The 23,039-nt window shown below is 37.0% G+C and overlaps 1 protein-coding gene across 3 annotated transcripts in view; it reads left to right on the forward strand.

Annotated features, from left to right (window-relative positions):
- The window catches only part of grk3 (G protein-coupled receptor kinase 3), a 146,958-nt gene that overhangs the window by 117,886 nt on the left and 6,033 nt on the right, over window positions 1-23,039 (forward strand). For 2 of the 3 annotated variants that reach the window (XR_012385966.1, NM_001134725.1), the window contains exons 17-20: window positions 2,927-3,022; window positions 6,988-7,150; window positions 15,984-16,120; window positions 20,962-21,075. Coding sequence is in view for 2 of the 3 variants with exons in the window: in NM_001134725.1 (NP_001128197.1) it covers window positions 2,927-3,022; window positions 6,988-7,150; window positions 15,984-16,120; window positions 20,962-21,075 (510 nt within the window). In the remaining variant the exon portion in view is untranslated. Of the gene's footprint in view, window positions 1-2,926; window positions 3,023-6,987; window positions 7,151-15,983; window positions 16,121-16,556; window positions 16,596-20,961; window positions 21,076-23,039 lie in introns of all 3 variants that reach the window. The other variant, XM_009305689.5, reaches the window with a different exon arrangement.

A 23,039-nucleotide genomic window follows, 5' to 3' on the forward strand; every position in this document is an offset into this window, starting at 1 on the left:
AAGATATTTTGGCTAATGACAGCATGAGACCCGCTAAACTTCCACTGTTTTGACTGGGATGGACAGTTCTTGGATCTGTTCTATTCATATTGAACCATCTTCCTAGTTTTAAAAACGTTATATTAAAATACTTGTTATTACTCTGTAAATAATTGCACTTTCATGCAAATGATGATAAAAGTGAGTTAACAGTCTGACATCTGTCTGTGTCTTTATATATACTGTATGTATGTATATATATATATATATATATATATATATATATATATATATATATATATATATATGTGTGTGTGTGTGTGTCTGTGTGTGTGTGTGCATGCGTGCGTGTTTGGGAGGAGGGGGGCGCCAATGGATAAGTTGTGTCAAAAGGGAGGCCCACTGTCTTAGACTTTGAAAAACCCTGATCTAATCAATACATATTAAACCTCTTTAACATGATGAAATGTACTTGATGCTTTCAGTAGTATGGCAATAAATGTGATGAGAAATGGCATTCAAACTCGCATTATTAGCATTTAACACGCTCATGAGCTGTACCTAAGCTGTCAGTTTTCTGTTGTTCAGTTTTCTGTTTTCTGTTGTCTCGATCTTTGGAATCACTTCTGTTGGTCCTCAATCTGGCAACCTGCACTTGCGCGTTTTGATCCAGGAATGCAATACCGAGTTCAACCACTGGGTGTCAAACTTACACACTGCACATTTAAGCATAGATATATACACTAGATGTCGCCTGGCCTATTGTTGTCTATTGGACGGAATGCGTCAATAGCGCCGCCATCTTGCTACAGGGTAGCGCTCCTTTGAAATGAATGCGGGACCAAGGTACAGTGGAGGACTGTGGCCATGCAAAGCCAGAGATATACACATATACACATATAACTGATCGGGAGTTTTCTTGGATGTTAGTTTGTAATTTTTTTTCTAATTACGAAAATTATAATTTGACATCACTTTTCTACATTGATGGATCAGTGACCGCACGGGCATTCCTGACAAAAAGCTTGTGTTTGTGTGTACAGAAATGTACTATTCACCCTCCCTGTTAAACTTGATCTAATCATGTCCTGAAACACAGCTCCTCTCCTGCTTTCACTGCTCATACTGACGGAGGGAGCGATTCGTTTGTGAATGAATCCCCCGAACGACTCTTTCACTAACGTTAGCCGACAATAATACAAGTTTCTGGCAGCGCAGCATCTCGTTGTCATATTTCTCCTGCATTGTTTGCTGATTTTATTCAACAAAACTAGCATAAGCCGAGTGTTTAGTGTGAGTTGGAGCTGCTTTGCCGTATGGTGAATGCAGTAAGTGACTGTTATCATCAATAACGTGACCTGATTAGCACAACAGTTCAGAACATACAAAAACAGAAAAAACTGAATCTTACCTATGAAATGTTCTGCCTTTGTGCTTTATTTTCTTTGTTTGCTCGTTTCTACACCCGTAGACAGCGCTAAAGTCCTGCATCTTCACGTAATAACACTGTCTTGACTAGTGCGGTTGAATGACATTTGTCCTGGGAGCACTGTACCAATGTGGCGGCACTATTGACGCATGCTCAGGCTCCCTATGCGATATCTAGTGTATATATCTATGACATTTAGGGTGCGTCATTATTTTCAGATAAACACACAGCTAAAGTTGGTTTTAAACATTAAATACAATTTTATTAGTATTATAAATTGCTTAAATTGTCATGTATTTTAACATATCCTTTAATGAATTTATACATAATTATTCAAAGGGGACCTTCTTTAAAAAATCACATTAATAAGCGGTTTAAACACAGATGTTGTGTGAATATATACAGGTTCTAATGGTAAAATTTTTATATTTCTTTTAAATAAGATACATTCATCCTTTGTACATGTCATCAGAGGGGGAACCCCCCCCCCACCCCCATTAGCATATTACATTAGTCCTGTTTTTGAATCTGCCACTATGCCAACACACAGTTGTTTGTAGCTCCGCCCTCTTCTAAAAGGAGCACAATCTCATTTGAATTTAAATCGACAGTCAAGAAAACACCTAACTTTTAGACACCTAAAATGAGCAGTTTCAGAGAGTTAGAAAATATTAATTGTGTGTGATTTTTGAGCTGAAACTCAACACACATAAACACACACACACTGGACACATGAGAGACTAATTTTACATCTTGTAAACAGGGACAGAATAGGTCTTCTTCAAGGCTGAGTTATACTTCCGCATTGAGTGATTGCCAAAACCTGTGACGCATGCCTTGCGTGTAGCCATGCAGTTATACTTCTGCATTCTCTCCTTCTGTTTGTGTTGCTCTGCAATAACACTTCCGAAACAGTAGCTGGCTGGCAGTGGGTTTAATGTTCCTCTGTGTCGAGTTCATCTTTGCACCTCTAGCTCAAACTCACTCATTCAGACACGGGAGCCGGCGGACATGCAGCCACTTCCATTTTAAAGTGATCACAAAGCATAATGATCCGAATGGAGCTCTTCCACAGGACTCCACACTTGTTGTGCCAGCAGGCTCACTCATTTCCTGCAGCTCTCTGCCCCAGCCACACTTGTCAGCGCTACCAAGCCGACCAATCACAGAACTTGCGCTACATGTCATTGCAACATGTAGTAATTGTCTTTTTTCTAGAGGTGAAGGGTATGCGACTGCGAAGACTGCGCTGGACCACTCTTGTACACTAGATGCAGAAGTATAAATCAGCCTTTAATATGAATTACATTACGTCAGAAATATTTCCCTGAAGGTCTTGAAGTCATGCAGGGAAAATGTTTACAAACCCTGTGTGAGATTAAAAAAAGAAAGAAAAAATGATAGCAGCAGAATTGGTCTACAATGCATTAGCACATCCCTCTCATGCTCATTTTAAAGCCTGCTCATGTTTGCATTAATATTGCAATTCATTAACTATCTATCTATAATGGCTTTCAGTATCCTCCACCACTCATCCCCCCCAGAGGAGAGGTCAACGCTGCGGACGCCTTCGACATCGGCTCCTTCGACGAAGAGGACACCAAGGGAATCAAGGTAAACCCACGAACCATGAGAGCAAACCTTCCCTCTTCCCTCTGGGCTCTGCAGGCTCTGCTTCAGCTCACTGACTGACTCTTGTGTAGGTTTTAAAGTGGACTGGAGATGGAGCATGTCAGACCTAAGAGCACTTGAGCTTGTGTTTCATGCTTGGACATCTGCAGGAATTTTCCACTATGCTGTGAGCTTTAAATGACTCCCTGCAGCTGGATCTTAGCGTGTTTATACGCAATAACACTGAGCTGGATGATGCTGGGAGAATATGGAAAATTGATGCTGAGGATTTTAATAACTATATGTGACTGGACTATATAACCAGTCATAAGTAGCGCGTTTATACAATAACACTGAGCTGGGTGATACTGGGAATATTGTTGAGAATCGTGAACATGGTGTGTGTGTAATATAGGGATGGGAGACGACTCCAAAAGAGTTGATTCCTCGCCTCTCCCAGAGTCGTCTGTTTTTTCAAGTCCTCCTGCATGAAGCAGTTACGTGCTCCAGTTATAATGCTTATTCTTGAGTACGATGAACATCGAAGGCGCCCGCTGTGAATGCGCGATCACACTGTTTACGCTTTTGCTTTTGAATTCCGCCACCTAAAGCAGTCTAGGCTATTAAATAGTGCTGCGGGATGAAGTTTGCTTTCCTTTTCAAACTCCTATAAGCACATGCACCTTTGCATTTTGGTTTGGATCTGCCTGCAATGTCAAGCTTGCTGTGATATAAATGAAATATAGTTGTATATGTGTGCGAATGTGGTGCAGATCGGATATTGGCGGATAGATGTCTTAAATTAGCACTGCAGGTAAATTTATGATGTTATGTTAGGCTGTTGGCTGCTATATGCTCAATTAAAATATTTATTTAACTTATGCTTATTTCACGAATAAATAAATAAAACTCTAATCATAATGACAAAAGTAGATTATTGTCACAAAATCTGACAATACATGTGTTTTTGTTTTGGCCCCGAACACACTTAATTTTTTAATCACCACAATAATAGATTAGATTTTTACCAAATGAAATTCGTTTCCAAAAGAGGATTTGTAAATAAAAATATAGCCGAGGTTAAATGTTCAAAAACTTGGTCTGACTCACTCCCTATCTTCCGACGTAGACTATGCCGTCCCATAATGAACACACCCTTATTAAATTACAATAATAAACAAATTGCACAAAGCAAACAGTGATATTTAAAAGGAAAGTAATGAGCTATTGAAAAGTACACTTTAAAGAAAACACATTTACGAGAGAGAGAGAGAGAGAGAGAGAGAGAGAGAGAGCAATATGAGATGCTTTAGGCGCAGTCTGTCACGCTGATTTTATTTATCATTTTAGGTTTATGTATGAATTAAGTTAAATCTTTCGTGTTTGGGGTTTAATAATTAATTGGTCATTTAATTATTTATTAACATAAACATTTATTAACAAACATTTTTATATATATACACACACACACACACACACACATATATATATATATATATATATATATATATATATATATATATATACATACACACACACACACACACACACACACATATATATATATATATACACACACACACACACACACACACACACACACATATATATATATATATATATATATATATATATACATACACACACACACACACACACACACACACACATATATATATACACACACACACACACACACACACATATATATATATATATATATATATATATATATATATACATACACACACACACACACACACTCATATATACACACACACATATATATATATATATATACATACACACACACACACACACATATATATATATATACATACACACACACACACACATATATATATATATATATATATATATATATATATATATATATACATACACACACACACACACACACATATATATATATATATACACACACACACACACACACACATATATATACACACACACACACACACACACACACACACATATATATATATATATATATATATATACATACACACACACACACACATATATACACACACACACATATATATATATATATATATATATATATATATATATATATATATATATATATATATATATATATACATACACACACACACACACACATATATATATATATATATATATATATATATATATATATATATATATATATATTTTTTTTTTTTTTTTAATAGATCTTTTTATTTTTTTCTGATCTTTTTATTTACATTTTGGTCAATAAAACAATTTCAAAAGTATTTGAAAAACAGAGACAGTTCTCTTTGCTCCAACAGAGCCCCCCGCTCCACTGCACCATTTCTATACAATATGCTATGCCCAAATTTTATCTGTTTTACACCGTGTCTTGAAATATATACACATACAAGACAAGTAGATAAAAGTTCTATTATATGTTCACTCTTCTATTGTACATACATACGCACACAACAAGTCACAGCAGGCTTAGGAAAAGAAAAATAAAGAAATAAAATTATTACATTTGAACAACGGTTAAACTGAAAATATTAAGTTTGCATCCATTTGTTTTGTATATGTCAGCACTGGCTGCCAAATAAGATCAAATTTTTGACTGCAACCTTTGGTGGAGTACTGAATCTTCTCCATTGTAAGATGGTTATTTTAGTTGTTTTAGTATTATTGTCTAAACGTTTTAACTGGGATCTGTGATTGAACCAAATATTCCTATAATAGGGCAGGAGTCAATTGATGCATGTAAAACATTTGAAAAAAAATTCAATAATAATTGCCAGAATGTGGTAATTTTAGATCATGACCAAAACGTGTGTGATTAGCTATCTCTACTTCACATCTAATCAAACCTTTATATTAAGAAGATATTTAGACTATTCTATATACTTTTTTAATGTTGTTAGGGCTCAATTGGGATGTTTTTTTATTATTATTTGTTAATGAACTGCTCATCTTTCCATTAAACATTTCAATAATAAATTAATGTTTTAACTTTCTGTGTACAAGATTGCAATGTAATTTTCTAAGTTATCTAAACTAGACAATTAAAATATGCTGTAAAAAAGCATAGGTTGATAACTATTTTATTTTGGCTGGAAATGATTTACTGCTGGTTTTGTCTGACCAGAGAACTGCACAGTGTTGCAATTGACGCAATAGCAGTGTGCAAAGCGTGAAATTATACAGCATGTTTAATCCTTGCGCTATTTTAAGTGAATGCAAATGGAGTCGATTCCACCGACTCCAAAATTAGGAGTCGAGAATCGAAGTCGACTCCAAAAACCCTGAACCAAACACTCCTAGTGTGATGTGTGTTTAGCTAATCTCAGAGGCTCAGCGCGCAGACATGCATGCATTCTCTTTCATACTTTTACAAACATGAATATATTGAATACACATCAATAAAAGCACATCAGATGCTGCAAAAGTCCTGTAACAGCGCACGCTTTTACTCATTACTATATGAAACTGAGCTTTGAATAGCAACCAATGCGTACTGCTGGAAAGGGGTGGGATATGATGCAATAATCATTTAATCTCAGTTCATTTTTCATAATCACTCGAGGCCAAAATCAAAACCAAATTTTAATGCATTGCACAGTAAGGTCTTAAAATGTGTGTGGAAAGAGTCTTCTTAAAGCAGGGGGTGTCCACACTCTGTCCTGGAGGGCTGGAGTCCTGAAGAGTTTAGCTCCAACCTTAATCAAACACACATGAAGCAGCTAATCAAGCTCTTACTAGGTATACTAGAAACTTCCAGGCTGGTGTGTTGAAGCATGTTGGAGCAAAATTCAGCAGGACACCAGCCCTCCAGGACCGACTTTTGCACCCCTGCCTTAAAGTATTGAATTTGACTCTGATTCCTGTATATACCCTGACAATAAGTGTGTGATTTTGGACGCACCAAGAGTGTCTGAATTGAAAGTTATTGTGTTGTTTGTGTTATCTCTCAGCTTCTGGACAGCGATCAGGAGCTGTATAAGAACTTTCCGCTGGTGATCTCCGAGCGCTGGCAGCAGGAGGTGGCCGAGACCGTGTATGAAGCTGTGAACAGCGACACGGATAAAAACGAGGCTCGCAAGAGGGCCAAAAACAAGCAGCAAGGCCACGAAGAAGGTCAGACACCGCACTTCATCATTGGCTTTATTGTGATTTTATTTCCTCCCTATTAAAATCCCTATTACTGGAATCATTGTAGTTGATCAGAAATGCTAAATTCTGTATGTTTAAAGGAATAATTCACTCAAAATGTTCATCCTTTCCTCATTTACTCAGCCTTCACTTCTCTTAAACCTGTTTGAGTTTTTGTTTGTGAAGATATTTTGAAGAATGTTGTCTTTGATTTTCATAACATGTGTCTTTCCTACTATGCATGCCAGTTTCCAGCATTCTTCAAAGTATCTTCTTTTGTGTTCAGCAGAAATGAGGAAACTTGTCTGCTCCAACAGCCTAGTAGTACTGTGTGCCAGCATTTATACACCTGAGTTTGATTCCCAGCTCGGTCCCCTCTCTCTGCTCTCGATGCTATCCTGTCTGAAATCTCACTGTCCAATATTATAATAAAGATGAAAAAACCCTAAAAATAATTATATTCAAGGCATATAGAAATATAAAAACATATATAAAAAGAAATATAAATGTCAGGGCTTCCCACAGGTTTGAAATATACTTGGTGTGGTAGCCGGATTGAAACGCATCTTTTATCCACAGCACATAATCCACAGCACATAAAGGATCATTATTGTTTATAAATAATGTGATTTTTAACTATATTTTTATTTATAATGACACTGTTAAACACCTTTTCTTTACAATGGGTTAAAGTTATTTAAAAAGGCTGTTGAAATAAAAGAAATCCACTATTTTTTTTTTACTTTTAGGCTATTTAAGAGCCATGTGCACCCACTGACAGGTCAAATCTGCTTCTCTCTCTCTCTCTCTCTCTCTCTCTCTCTCTCTCTCTCTCTCTCTCTCTCTCTCTCTCTCTCTCTCTCTCTCTCTCTAAAGTTGCTTTATTGGCATGACATTTACAGTATTGCTAAAGCATTTTAGATATAATATGATATAATATAGATATAATACTTGCATAAAGTATGTAATATATTAACATAATTAAATTAATAAAATATACAGCAAATCAGAAATAAATATCCGAAAAATTGTATAGAAATAGACATTATTGCTCAAAATTATAATATTTGCTAGGAATAAAAAGTGTAGATTATTTAAATAAGGCAATTTAGTTGATTACCCGATTCTAATAGTAAACAAATATTTTGTAGCGAGCGTATTTTGTTCTCTCCGAGTATATAGTAGAGTTTATCTGAGTCCTTTATTCAGAGATTAATCATTTAATGTTTCTCTTGTGGCTGTGCGCATGCGGTCAGTAGTAATAGTAGTAGGTAATGGAAAAACACATACGAACAGGGTGTCCGTGAGGTCTTAAAGTATTAAAAGTTGATTAATCAATTATGAGAAAATGAAGTTGTGTTTTTATGAGGTCTTAAATTTTGTTCGAGCGTTGTCTAACGTGTTTGACTCCAAAAAAGCATAAATATATTTATTTTCCTCCTAATATTAACAATCGTGTGCTTGATCCATGCAATTGGTTTGGGCTGGGGTGCATCCAGCAAGGCTACCTCGTCTGGGAAATGTCACATAATTTGCGACAGACGCAGGAAGGTGATGTGACGCTCTCCACATGTAGAGAAACAAACAGCAAAATGAGAAAATGAAAGTTTGCTTACTCCTGGTTGGACAAAGACGAGTTTTAACAGTGTCTGAAGCCTGTCGCTGAAAACAACTGCATAATTTATTCTTTCAAGCTTTGTTTCTTCTGGGCTTGTCTGAGTTCTGTTGCACGGTTGTGCTCCATTCATTTATTTAACTACAACTGTTCATTAACTACTGCTTAAGTTAAAGATTTGATACTGATTAGAACTTGAAGTGGCGAAGAGGTCTTCTAATATTCTGAGAAGCTCTTTAAAAAGTCTTAAAAAGGTATTGAAATGACCTTTAGGATTCCTGCATATACCCTGATTAATAATAGCAACTTTAGAAAGCGAAAGTAAAACCTGAATCCTGGACATTTTAGGAGATTCAGAAACTACGGTCAGACACATTTAGGCTCAAAAGTCAAAAAATATTCAAATACAAATAAAATATAAAGGGATGAAAATAACAGTATTATTCATGTGTCTCCAGCAAATATACCTGCCTAAGTAAAGTTTATGTGTGGGAAGAACTAAATATATTTAAAGAAATATAAAATAAATATATACTTTTAGACAACTATCTCTTTACTTTATAAAAAGTTATGTTTTTACTCACCGGTGCTGCATTTAATTGCCTTTAAATATAGAAACATTGATATATTATTACATTTTGAAATAAATACTATGTATTATAATATATTTCTTTATTCCTGTTATTAAAAGCTGAATTTCAATATTATACACACATAATAAAGGTAATTCTTAGTATTTAACAGAAAGTTTTTTTTTCATGTGATAATGCATTTCTCATAACTGTTTTCATGTCTGTTTGTCATGATGACAGCACATAATATTTGACTAGTTATTCTTCAAGATACTAGTTTTCAGCTTAAAGTGCCAGTTAAAGACTACTGATTTTAAATACTGTGAAAATTGTTTTTGCTTTTTGAAACATCAAAAATATGTAAATAATAACTAAGATTTCAGCTTTCACAGGAGGGCTGATAATTAAGTTAATTAACTCCATATGTTATGTAAAGCAGAGCTTTTTGTGTGGGGAATGTGTCATCATTATTAATGTAGATACTGTCGATATTTCGAGGATTGTTTTTCTTCCAGAAGTCCAGATATTTGTGAGTAGCGAGGGTGTCGTGGCCGTGTACACAGAACAGCTGCTTGCAAAATGCTGTTTGTAAACATCCTGTTTGCTCTCATTCAGCGCACTCTCATTTTCAACCTCTGAGAACTGAGGGAGTCTGCTCCACAGCGGCTTGTATTTCGGACATCCAGATGGTCAAGGCACATATTTTAAATTTGTTTTAATGAGCGCTCTATCCAGGCGTCATGTTGTCTGCGGCACAAGGCTAACTACGCACTCTTAAAGGTGCAGAATGTAGGATTGACCTTGTGGTTGATGGAAGTGTTACAGTTGGAAAGGCGACCCTCCTCTGACTTTGACTTGTTGCACACTATTATTGACGACACAAACAGCAGCTAGCTCACTAGCTTACACTTTAAACTGCTCAGCTAATGTTTACATCTGTAATATTTGCATTATTTTCTAAAAAAATAAATAAAAAAACGTATGTGGATGTGGAACTCTGAATCTGTGTCTCATTTCGGAGGCGGCTTCTGTCCTCCAGAGAACCTATTTTTAGCTGTGCCTGTATACTTTGATAGAGCCTTCAAGACTGAAATGAAATACACTGTTTTTAAGGCAACCTGGGATGCTGCAATACAATTGGCTAAACTAGTAGTGGGCTGGTTATAGAAATCAAAACAAAGACACACAATCTGACACGAAATACACATCCTCAAAGCAGAACATCTGACTTTATTGTTTATTGAAAGTATTGTTTTTCAGATTAAACATATGTTTATTTAACATCTGCTAACATATTATGGTATTGTTAAGCTTTAGAAGAGTCTTGTGACCCAATGATAGTTTTTGGTTGGTCTCAAATGTACGCAGATGTACCTTTACCTGTTTACCCGTGTTGTTTTTGGAGGTAAAATGTTTGAATTATTTGTATTTGTAATGATCAGACTTAATGCAGAAACACTGTGATTGACATCCTCCCTGTACGTGTCATCAAAGGGGGAAAGCCCCGCCTACTAGTGCCCATCTCTCCCTCATTAGCATAAACAGCAGCCCTGAGTGAGAAGCAGCCGTCTGTCCATTAGCCATTAGAGTGTTTGAGCTGCTGAAGATAATGTCAGAGGATAATTATAGATGTGGAGCTTTAGATGAACAGCGACAGGAGCGACATAGACTGACAGAAGCATCAAGCACACACTGACCGCAACCTTTTTAACACAGATAACATCAGTGCTGCTTTTGAATCTGCCACTATGCTGATGCACAGACATCTGTAGCTCCGCCCTCTTCTGAAAAGACCACAGTCTCATTTGAATTTAAAGTGACAGTCACCAAAACACCACAATTAGGATCAAAGCCTGAAAGGGTCAGTTTCAGAGAGATGGAAAACATCATCTGTGTGATATTTTAAGCTCAAACTTCACACACACACACTAAACACATCAGATACTTATTTACATCTTGTTAAAAGGGGCATAATATGTCTCCTTTAAGCAGATTATTGTCCCTTTTTTCTGATGTGAACTCTAGTGTGTGTTAAAGCATGTGCTGTCTACTGAATTTCACACAGTGGTGCAGGAGTTAAAGGCCTGTTGTACAGCAGTGCTACATTCTCCAGCCTGAATTGAAGCTCACGACTGACGTCAGCTAATTGACTTTCACAGACGCAGCATCATTTCCGCCTGCGACCTCGAGCAGAGGCTTGAACCCTGTGCGTTTGTCACACAGCGCTGTTTCCCCCCCAGGGAAAGACACAGCACCATCACATGACCGGCTGTGTGATGGTCAGAAATAGATCTGAAAGAGGCCGTGTCATTTAGCTAACACCGAATTAATCGTGTGACCTGAAGACACAAGCGCAGGAATCCAGAGCTGGTTAAAGCTCAACGGGAGTTAGGAATAATAGTGACCTGCTTTGGATGTAAAACGAACGATTGTGGTCATACATTAATAACACATGCTAAAGAGAATGAGGCAAAACAGTGTGAACACAGGTGCGATCAGATTGATTTGTTTATTTTATTTATATTTATATTGATTTATTTATTGATTGATCTCTTTGTATAATCTGTTCGTTTCAGCATAGGATAATATATCATTTTGAATCGCAATAAAATTGATGTCAGTATCACTGCAACAATGGAAATCCACAAATGTGTTGATCTTCGAGATGTACCGAATTTTCGGCCACCGAAATTTTATCAGCCGAAGTATGTTTAGTGGACCCTCTTAGTTTTGTGGCTTCATTCATTGTTGGGATACTCTTTTAAATCTGGAAGCATTACCAACTTATATCGACATATATATATATATATATATATATATATATATATATATATATATATAGCATCACAGACACATTTTAACTCTTGGAGAAGATCCTCCCACATGATCTATTTGTAAAAGCAGTTTAACATTCAAGCATGTTTGTTGGCTTCGTTTTGCATCTCCAGAATGTGTGTGTAAAGTTTCAGCTCAAAACACCCATCAGATTTATCATGATACCTTTTACAAGATCTTTTTTTAACATTTTGCGTTATTTCAAGCAAATTCGTACTTCCGGTTTGAAACGAATTTTTGAAGCTGCGTCACGGTCATGACATAATAGCGTGTATTCCAGCGTGCAGACTGGACGTCTGTGCCAGAGTGTGTCTTATTACGTCTTACAGTGTGATGCATTAATGCATGAGTAAAGCTTGGTTCAAACCAATCAGCGCGCTCTATTGTGCAACTTCATTAATATTCATTACTGTCACAGTGTTTAGACGACAGAGACGCCACGTTGTGTTGGCAAAACAAGCGTGAAGTGTTGCTTTTAGTTTGCTGCCGTTAAGTTTCGTTTTCATTTTCTCTCTGTGAGAGCTCAGCTGGAGTCACGTGTGGATTAACAGTGTACGCGACGCTCGACAACAATAACTTACGTGTCTAAGGAGGATTATTGTTTACCTGAGAGCTGTTCTCATCTGCAAACACTGAGATCCGGATTCGCTTGTAGTCTCCTCTTAATAAAGACGCGGCTCTAGTTGCTGGTGATTGTCCTGTCTCTACAGATTTGGTAAGTGAGCGACCAGTGCTCTTTGTTTATTTAGTTTGTTCGTATCGAACTAAGTTAACTATTGCACCGAGTGTAAACATGTTAGCACCACAACCAAACTTTAACCTCGTGTAGGGTTTTCACCACATTTAGTGTCCGGAATAACACACGCGGCTTTCTGACACTACCTGCCGTGTGCATCTAAGTTTCAGGGAAATGCTGAGGGTTTTTTTTCTCTCATTCGCCGTGCGGTATCAAACATTGCATGAAAAATACACGCTTAGAGCAGTTCCTCGAATCAAATATCTCGTTTGTCGCGAGGGACATGAATGAATTCCCTGAATGAAAGAGCCAAACTGCAGTTAAAGTCCACCATTTAATCATTTGGCAAATAATTCAACTACAGATGTCCATGTAGGTTAAACACCATCACTTTCTACTGTGTGTGTGTGTGTGTGTGTGTGTGTGTGTGTGTGTGTGTGTGTGTGCGTGCGTGCGTGCGTGCGTGCGTGCGTGCGTGCGTGCGTGCGTGCGTGCGTGCGTGCGTGCGTGCGTGCGTGCGTGCGTGCGTGCGTGCGTGCGTGCGTGCGTGCGTGCGTGCGTGTGTGTGTGTGTTGACTCTGAAACTCAGCGCGTGCCCAAATCGACACTCCCACACCATCCCACTTTTCTTCCTCCGACACTCCCCCCTAAACAGAGCTGGACACGCCCACTTTTCTGACTTTTTTTCAAAGTAGAGGTGTGAAAACACCCTGCTGAAACGAGGGGCTTTCATGGCCCTTTAAGGATAGTCTGCCCCGCCCACCGTTTCTATGTGTCTTTCTGCACTCCTAAATCTCCTCCCTTGGCTGCGTCAGACAACAGACAGACAGACTTAGGAAGAAGATCTCACGTAGCTTTAGTGAGAAATACTACAGGAAGAACTTTACCAATGAGTATTTGTTGTGGAGATGCATCGATGAGTCAATGTACAAAGTTCACGCACACACAGATAAACCCACACACTCTGACAGACAGAGCGCGTTTAGCTTCACACTCTTTCTGCAGGCATATGTGACAGGATACAGGTTAATCTCCACTGCTGTGTGGATATCCGTCATGTTAATGTACAAAATAAACCTGATTTAACGTCCACTAACCGCGGCTGTGCTGATGAAGTAAAGCTGAAGTGAATCGCTGTACTTTATTACACACTTACTCTGTTTTAAAACATGTTAAACTTGTGAAACTCACTCTTGACCATCATTTGATGGCCAAGATAGATTTCTTTAGTTATATCGTTTTATTTGTTTCATATGCGGAGACACGCACGTAAAAGTCACGTCTCGTCTTCAGTTATGGGCTCAGGAGCGCTTTGCACTCACACTACACGCAAGTGAACCGGGCTCTGGCACACCACTTCCAACGGGGCCAGGGCCGGCCAAGTTAACCGTGCCTGAGCCCGATTCAGCACACTCACACTTCTCAAACGATCCGGGAAACGGGCCAGGGCATGGTTATAGCATAGTGTGAGTACACCCTTAGAGAATGTTATCTGTGTGCTATTTTGAGCTGAATCTTCACACACACACACACCCTAGGCACATATTTTACAACATTAACAGGGGTATAATAGGTCAACTTTAAGTTTGTTTATTCCTTTGAAGTAAAACAGTGTAAATTAAGAGTTTTAGCAATAATCTAAAGCCAAACCTCAATATAATCTATATCTCCATGAAAATAGCCATAGAAGCAAGTGGAGATGGCATTATAAAAAATGTAGTTGTTGCTTGCTTTTACAAATGTAGTTGTTGCTTTCTTAGTTCCCAGTGTTTTTTTCTGGATTATCAAGGCACTTTAACCCCTTCCCCCACCCCCCTGCCCTATATAATGTTTATAAAATATTTTTAAAAGAAGATGTTCATGTCTTGTTTACGTCGGTTCATTTGTTATTCAACCCAACAGAAGACAAGTGTCGATTTCAGCTCACATTTCATTTAATCATCAATAGCTCTGTTTTCATCCGTTTACTCGTGTGTGTGTGTGTGTGTGTGTGTGTGTGTGCGTGTGCGTGTGTGTGCGTGTGTGTGTGTGTGTGTGTGTGTGCGTGTGTGTGTGTGTGTGCGATTTTGTGTTAAATTGGTGGATTCAAACACCAAAATGTGTAAATACAGCAGTTTTTAAATGTGGACTAACATGGCTTTTTGTTTGATAAGAAAACATGTAAATTAGGTACGACTGAAACTAAAAAAGGTTGACTTTTTAAACTGGATGTAATACAGCTGTATGATGTTATCTTGATGTTATGAACAGCAAATTTGCTATGGAGGAAAATTAAGCTACAGCAGTTTCCACTTATTTTTTATCTGCAAATATTGTTTTTATTCTTAATGGATGCTTTTTTTTTTTCAAACCAAGGCTAATCTCACAAGGAAACTTTTTAATGTCAGATTAGTGGCTTATTCGTACACTTTCCTATGACTGAACTTGTACTAATTAGCATTTGTAAAATGGAGGAGTGGCACCCAACCACACCCCTAAACCCATCCATGATTTGGGGATAAGCAGATCCTACTAAATTGTACGAATGAGATTGTACGAAGTCCTACGAAGTAGCCGATTAATCAAAAAGTAAAGAATTACTGTGAAAACGTGTTTTTAAAACCTTATTTTGAACTATTGAACTATTTATTTAAATGTAATTGTAGGTGCGTATGATTAGATCATTGGTTCCGACGCATTTGTATCTTGAACAGTTCGATAATAAAATGAAATGTCCGTGTCTTTGAGAATAAAGTTAGATGTCCCAATCTATTTATTGTCCATTTAGTCAAAAGTAAACATCCAAATAAACATGAACTCATTCTCAAGTCCATCATAGTCAAAAGGTTTGTTTGACCTTCTTTTACGCCCCGCAGGTCATCAATAGGAGAGCATAAATACATTAAAATACATTATACACCCTCTAGTGGTGTGAAAGAAAATTACACAAAAAATGGCTCCTACAGTAATAATTAAAAATAGATGTAAATTAATTCAGCTTTTTTTTTCAATTTGGATATAATACTCAGCATTCAACTGTCAAGCATATGATCATTCTCCTTGTGTGTGACTTTTGTGCAGATTACGCGCTGGGGAAGGACTGCATCATGCACGGCTACATGCTAAAGCTAGGAAACCCCTTCCTGACGCAGTGGCAGCGGCGCTATTTCTATCTGTTCCCCAACCGTGTGGAGTGGAGAGGTGAAGGAGAGTCTCGGGTAAGAGCTGTGTGTGTGTGTGTGTGTGTGTGTGTGTGTGTGTACGTGTTTTTTGTGACATATCAGGACACAAATCTGTATAATGGCATGGGTATGACACAGGTATTACAAAAAGGAGGTGAAATATGAGGACATCGGTGACGTCCTCATTTCTCAAAATGCTTATAAATCCTACAGGATGAGTTTAATCAGAGAGTAAAGCTGCACACAGTCTCCTGTGATGGTTGGGTTTAGGGGTGGGGTGAGGGTGAGGGCAATACAATATACGGTTTGGACAGTATAAAATGAATGGAAACCTATGTAATGTCCCCACTTTTCACAAAAACAAATGTGTCTGTGTGGTGTGTGTGTGTTGTCACTGCTGTTTATATCAATATAATTGGTTAACCGACAGATTTCTGAGATTGAATGTTGCCTGTTTGTCCATACGCTGTAGGAATGTTGGACTAAAACGTTAAAAAAACATAAATTCAAGGTGAGTCTGGTGCGTTTGAGCTGATTCCTCCTCCTCTTCCTCGGTTTTTATAATCTATTAATAGTTTTCACATGACGGCACACACTGGAGGGCAAAACAAGATTATCATCATTATATAATTATTGAAAACTAATGATATTTAATTATATCTGTTAATCTTTAATTAAGCTAACCCTACTGTGTGACCATTGCTGGTGCACACATTGCAATATCAATGCTCCAATGTTATATTGTGCAGCCCTGCTGTGAATAAAAGTCCTTTTTCTCGGGTAAACATTCATTCATTTATTCATGTTCCTTCAGCTTGGTATCAAGGGTTGCCACAGTGGAATGAACCACCAACTATTCCAGCATATGCATTACACAGCAGATGCCCTTCCAAATGCAACCCACTCTTGCACACACACTCATACCGGTTAAACATGACGTGTGAAATATTTGTAAAAGGATCCAAATTTGGCAGGAGCGCTAATACTTGTGTCTCCAGCAGTCTTTGCCCTCCAGTCGAGTGATTTCTGTTTCTCGAAGAAGACGAGGAGGAACAGCACTGCTCTAGAGATTAGCGTGTGGTTTTCCTCCATCCCGCTGCGGTTTATTCCTGTAGTACCTGCAGCCGTGATCCACATCCTCTGCTTTACTCCTGCGCTCCAGCACAGCTCAGTGTTTCCCAGCGGACGGAGAGAGGCTTTGCGTCTGCGCTCAGATCAGAAGTAGGTCAGTGCAGGTTCCCCGGGGACACACGCTTTCTGTCCTCATCTGTAACTAAGATTATTCTGGAGAAGTGCAGATTTCCACTGCATTTCTGTTAAACTCCGAGATCTCCAATCTGAAGAGTGGATCACATCATGTTGAACAAGAGCTTTAGAAAGGCTGATGCTTGACTATCGTGCATCTGTTGAGGCTTGTTTATTTATATCCTGTGTACTGCACTTTTTAACAGTTCATATCAAGCTTTGAACAAAATAAAGAGTTTGTTTAATTAGCATTTACAGGATAGTTAAATATAGCCATTAGAATTAAAGCCAAATAAAGCCTCATTCACACTGCAGGCGACTCACAGTGGCAAAGCGCCAATCAACCATTCATTTCAATGGAGAGTGAGTGACTTCTGGCGACCTCCATCTGCGCAAGCAACCGTTGGCGATCAGGTGGGCGTGTCCAAGTTAAGAATCCTTCAACTTTATGCAAATGAAGAGCGACTTTCTTGAGCGACAGCCAATAGGAGCACCAGCAGAGCTCACATGATCCTCTCTCAGCTCACTCAGAGACCAGTTGTATTCTCTGTGCTGTAGACCTACACGGGTCTGATCACCACCTAGAGCGACAGTCAGCTGCAAAGTCGCTGCTAGTGTGAATGAGGCACAACGGTTCGTTCATTTATTAGTTTAAATCCTCTATGTTGCGCTTTTAAGCTGTTCATTTCAAGCTTTGAACAAAGCAAGGATTTTGTTTAATTATTATTCATAGGATAGTCAATATAGCATTACAAAATAATAGTTTTATTTATTTATTTATATGCTGTATATTGAGCTTTTTAACAGTTCATTTCAAGCTTTGAACAAAATAAAAAATTAGTTAAACTCATATTCATCGGCTAGTCAAATGTAGCATGACAAAATAGCTTTATTTATTTATTTATTTATTTATTTATTATTATTTATTTATGTCCTTTATATTGTGCTTTTCAACTGTTCATTTCAAGCTTTGAGCAAAATAAGCTGTTTGTTTAATAATCACACATTAGTCAAATATAGCATTTCAAAATAATAGTATGCATTTGTTTTTTTATTATTCATTATCCTGTATATTGAGCTTTTTAACTGTTCGTTTTAAGCTTTGAACAAAACAAGAATTTTGTTTTAACTAATATTTACAGGATAGTCAATATAGTATTACAAAATAATAGTTTTATTTATTTATTTATATCCTGTATATTGAGCTTTATAACAGTTCATTTCAAGCTTTGAGCAAAATATAAAAAATTAGTTTAACTCATATTCATCGGCTAGTCAAATGTAGCATTACAAAATTTATATATATATTTATAAATTAATTTATATCCTTTATGTTGTGCTTTTCAACTGTTCATTTCAAGCTTTGAGCAAAATAAGCAGTTTGTTTAATATTGACACGTTAGTCAAATATAGCATTTCAAAATAATAGTATGCATTTGATTTTTTTATTGTTTATTATTTGTGCTTTTTAACTGTTCATTTTAAGCTTTGAACAAAACAAGAATTTTGTTTTACCTAATATTTATAGGATAGTCAAATATAGTATTACAAGATAATTATTTATTTATTATACTGTATATTGCGCTTTTTAACTCTTTAACTGACAATAGATAAATATAAAGATATAATACAAAATAGATAAAATAGAGCAAAACATTTATTTAATTAGTATTCACTGCATAATCACAAAAAACAATTACAAAATATTACATTTTTTTTGTTTTATTTATTTATTTGTTTTGGCTTTGTGAAATAATTATATTTGGTCTTTTATTGATTGATTGATTGATTGATTGATTTACTTGCAGTATTATGTACATCATATCTGTTCCTAATCAAAGAAATGAAATTGTTTTTTTTACATTTCATTAACTGATTAGGAACAGACACGATAGATTAATACAAATTTTTGACTGCAAAAACATGGGCTCATAAAGATCTAAACTTCAGCTAATTGTTTTCATTTTAATTGTTTTCTAAAAAAATAATGTCCATTACATACACTAATGCATTTCAAATGCAAATATTTTTTGTTTACTATCTATTTGAATTAATGTACTATTATTGATATTCCCAATGTCTTTTACAGCGAACAAAATACTGTCAGACAAAACACAGGAGTTCTTGAGTGTGGTGTAAAATCAAGCAGTCTGAGTGCAGTAAGTGTTTAAAGGGCAGATGATTGTACAGAAGTGATTTCAGGAATCAGGTATCAGTGACACGAGATCTGCGGCTGCTGTTCCTCATTGAGTAGAAGCTTGTGATCTGTGTTTTTGCTCCCCGTATTCCCACAAAACCACTAGCAGTGTAAGTGACACAAGCTGTGTTTCCATCCATCTATTTTCATGCACATTTTGATGCTGAATAGGAAAAACTTTTTTACCTGATGCTCATAAACAGACGTAAACAGATGTATTGAGTAAAGCCTGTTCTTCATCAGTATCTGCGCTTCAGTCGACTGTTTTTGACAGATGCTGATCAGATATAAATGTGTGTGTGTGTGAGGTTGTTTGCGTCAGTAATGTTGGTCTGCAGATCTCCATGTCTCCAGCTCTCCATTGTTGCAGATGTGAAGTGTTGTTGTGCTGATTGTAAAAGGCCTCAGCTCTCCGTCAGTCCATCATCACAGTGCTTCAGTAATATTATTCTATTATTATTCCCTCTTGAACTGTCTTGTGCATCCGTCTGTGCTCCTGTCTCACGCCTCCAAAAGCCACTGCGTTCATTGCGTTTCGTTTTCTGAGGCCCAACTCATTTATTAGTGGAGAATCCCAACAGTGCTGCAAACTCCACTTCTCTCAGTGATATCTGGGCATGTTTAGCAGGAAGTTAGCATTTTCTGCTTGTTTCTAATTGTACTGAAAGCCAATTTATTGACGTGTTTTATGCAGTATGCAGATACCTCACATTTATGCATTATAAATTCACATCTAAGGATGGAAGTATAGCATATAATATAACAAAATAAGAACAACAGGACATTTTCCCCTTTAAATGACTGAATTCTGCTTATTTTATAGGGGGGTGAAAACTTACGCACGCTTCTTTTTCATTATCTAATTTGGAAACACGTCTAATTAGACTTAAAGTGAGCATCTTACACATGCACCCCGACTCTCATCAACGAACGCACCAATTTCTGATCCAATCAGAGCATCTGATAACAAGAAAAGAGCTGAGAGAAGCCAGTGATGACTTTTATCTTGTGAGAAATGGCCTGCATTGAAGATAATAATTTCTTTACAGCATTAACTGCACTTATATATGCATAAACTTTTTATTATTCTATAAGAAGCATTCATTGCGTTTTGTCTTCATCTTCTGAGGTGCAACTTATTTATTAGAGAAGGAAAAAGACTGCAGTGGCAAATCCCATCACATCAAACTGCACTTCTCCAGCTGATATTTGCTCCAGTTTATCAGGAAGTGATGATTTTGATACTCATTCACTGTATTTTTTGCTTTATTTACTGTTTTATGAAATATTGCAAGTCTCATTTACGTCTTTGGATGGAAACACAGCTACAGACAAAAGCGTAAAACCTCTAGCATAGGCTAAATCCCACTTACCGTAGCGCAGTCTCTCAGAAGACTCATAAAGGGATCTGCTGATTATCCTTTTGTCCCTCCAGCAAAACCTGCTGACCATGGAGCATATCGTGACGGTGGAGGAGACGCAGATCAAGGACAAGAAGTGCATCCTGCTGAGGGTTAAAGGAGGGAAGCAGTTCGTCCTGCAGTGTGAGGTGGGAAACCTTCAGACGCATCGCTCTAATGCTTTAAGAAACCTTATCATGTCCTTCTGTTCTCAGTGTAGACTGTAGAATTCTCCACTTGTCTGTTGGCTTGTTAGTCGTGACATATGGATTAATACTAGAGATGTCATGATCAGGTTTTTGTTTTGCTTTCGAGTCGGAGTCATTTGATTTTGAGTACCTACCAAAACCCGATCCTGACCTGACCCTGGTCCTGACTGATAACCGACATTAAGACCTGGATGACCAAAAACTCTCTGCAACTAAATGAAAATAATACAGAAGTGTTATTATTAGGTCCCGCTGCTGCCAACTATTGAATTAAAACTCAGCTTGTCTTCCTACATAACAATCTGCACAATCACGCCAAGAATCTCGGAGGTATCTTTGATCCACTCTTGCAGTTTGATAAACTGCAATAATTTTAATTGATGATACACTTTCTTTTAGTACTCACATTCAGCAATTGGTGAAAAAATTAAAAGTTATTTTAGGCTTCTATTTTAGAATTAAGAACCGCCTTTCTTTTGGTGTTAAAAAGAAGATGTTTGAGGCAACATTCATGTCGACATTGGACTACGGTGATGTAATCTATATGCATGCTTCGTCTCAATGTCTGAATGCATTGGATACTGTTTACCATGGTGCACTAAGATTTATAACTAATTTTAAATCCCTTACTCATCATTGTGTGCTGTATACTAGGGTAGGTTGGTCTGCTTTGTCCATTCGTAGGCTAAAGCATTTTCATATTGTTGTTTACAAATCTATACTGGGTTTCCTCCCATCATATCTCCAGAATTCTATTTGTAAAAAGCCTGTTCTTAACTATGGTCTTCGCTCACAGGATATTCATTTACTCTCTGTCCCTAAAGTGCGGACTGAGATGGGGAAAAAAGGCTTTTAAGTACGCAGCAGCTTCTGCTTGGAATAATCTGCAAACACAGTTGCAGTTTAAAGACTTGATTTCACTACATGCTTTTAAAAAGACTATAACAGTTTTAGAAGTTGGAACAGGTTTGTAGATGTTTTGAATAGTTGTCAGTGTGATTCATATTAACTGTAAATAGTTTTTTATTTGTTGTCTGTTGGACTTATGTGACTTGTGCACTGCCTAATCTTGGCCAGGACGCTCTTGTAAAAGAGATTTTTAATCTCAATGTGTCTTTCCTGGTAAAATAAAGGTTATAATAATAATAATAAACATGTAAATGCAGTTGTGAAGAGCAGCTTAGATTGGTGGCAAAAGTTAAGCCGTTTCTGGTAACACTTTACAATAAGGTTCATTAGTTAAAGCATTTACTAACATGAACTAATCATGAACAACACATGTACAGCATTTATTAATCATAACTGAACATTTACTAATGCATTATTAACATCCAAACTCATGCTTGTTAACATTAGTTAATGGACCATGAGTTAACATGAACTCACAATGAACAACTGTATTTTCATGAACTAACGTTAACTAACATAAACAAATACTGTAGTAAATGTATTGTTCATTGTTTGTTCATGTTAGTAAATGCATTAATTAACATTAACTAATGAACCTTATTGTAAAGTGTGACCCTGTTCATAACACATGCTTTAATGTCCTCTGGGTTAGACTACTGCAACTCCTTGTACATTGGTCTACCTCAGTCAACACTCTCTCGGTTACATTTGGTCCAAAATGCAGAAGACAGATTAATAACAGCAACTAAGAAAAGAGATCATACAGTTGAATTCAGAATTATTAGCCCCCCTGAATTATTAGCCCCCTTGTTTATTTTTTCCTCAATTTCTGTTAAGTGAAAATATTTTTCTACACAATTCTAAGCATAACAGTGTTAATAACTCATCTCTAATAACTGATTTATTTTATCTTTGTCATGATGACAGTAAATCATATTAGACTAGATATTCTTCACGACACTTCTATACAGCTTCAAGTGACATTTAAAGGCTTC

This window comes from Danio rerio, chromosome 10, assembly GCF_049306965.1.
Source record: "Danio rerio strain Tuebingen ecotype United States chromosome 10, GRCz12tu, whole genome shotgun sequence".
In the NCBI taxonomy this organism is placed as follows: Eukaryota; Metazoa; Chordata; class Actinopteri; order Cypriniformes; family Danionidae; genus Danio; species Danio rerio.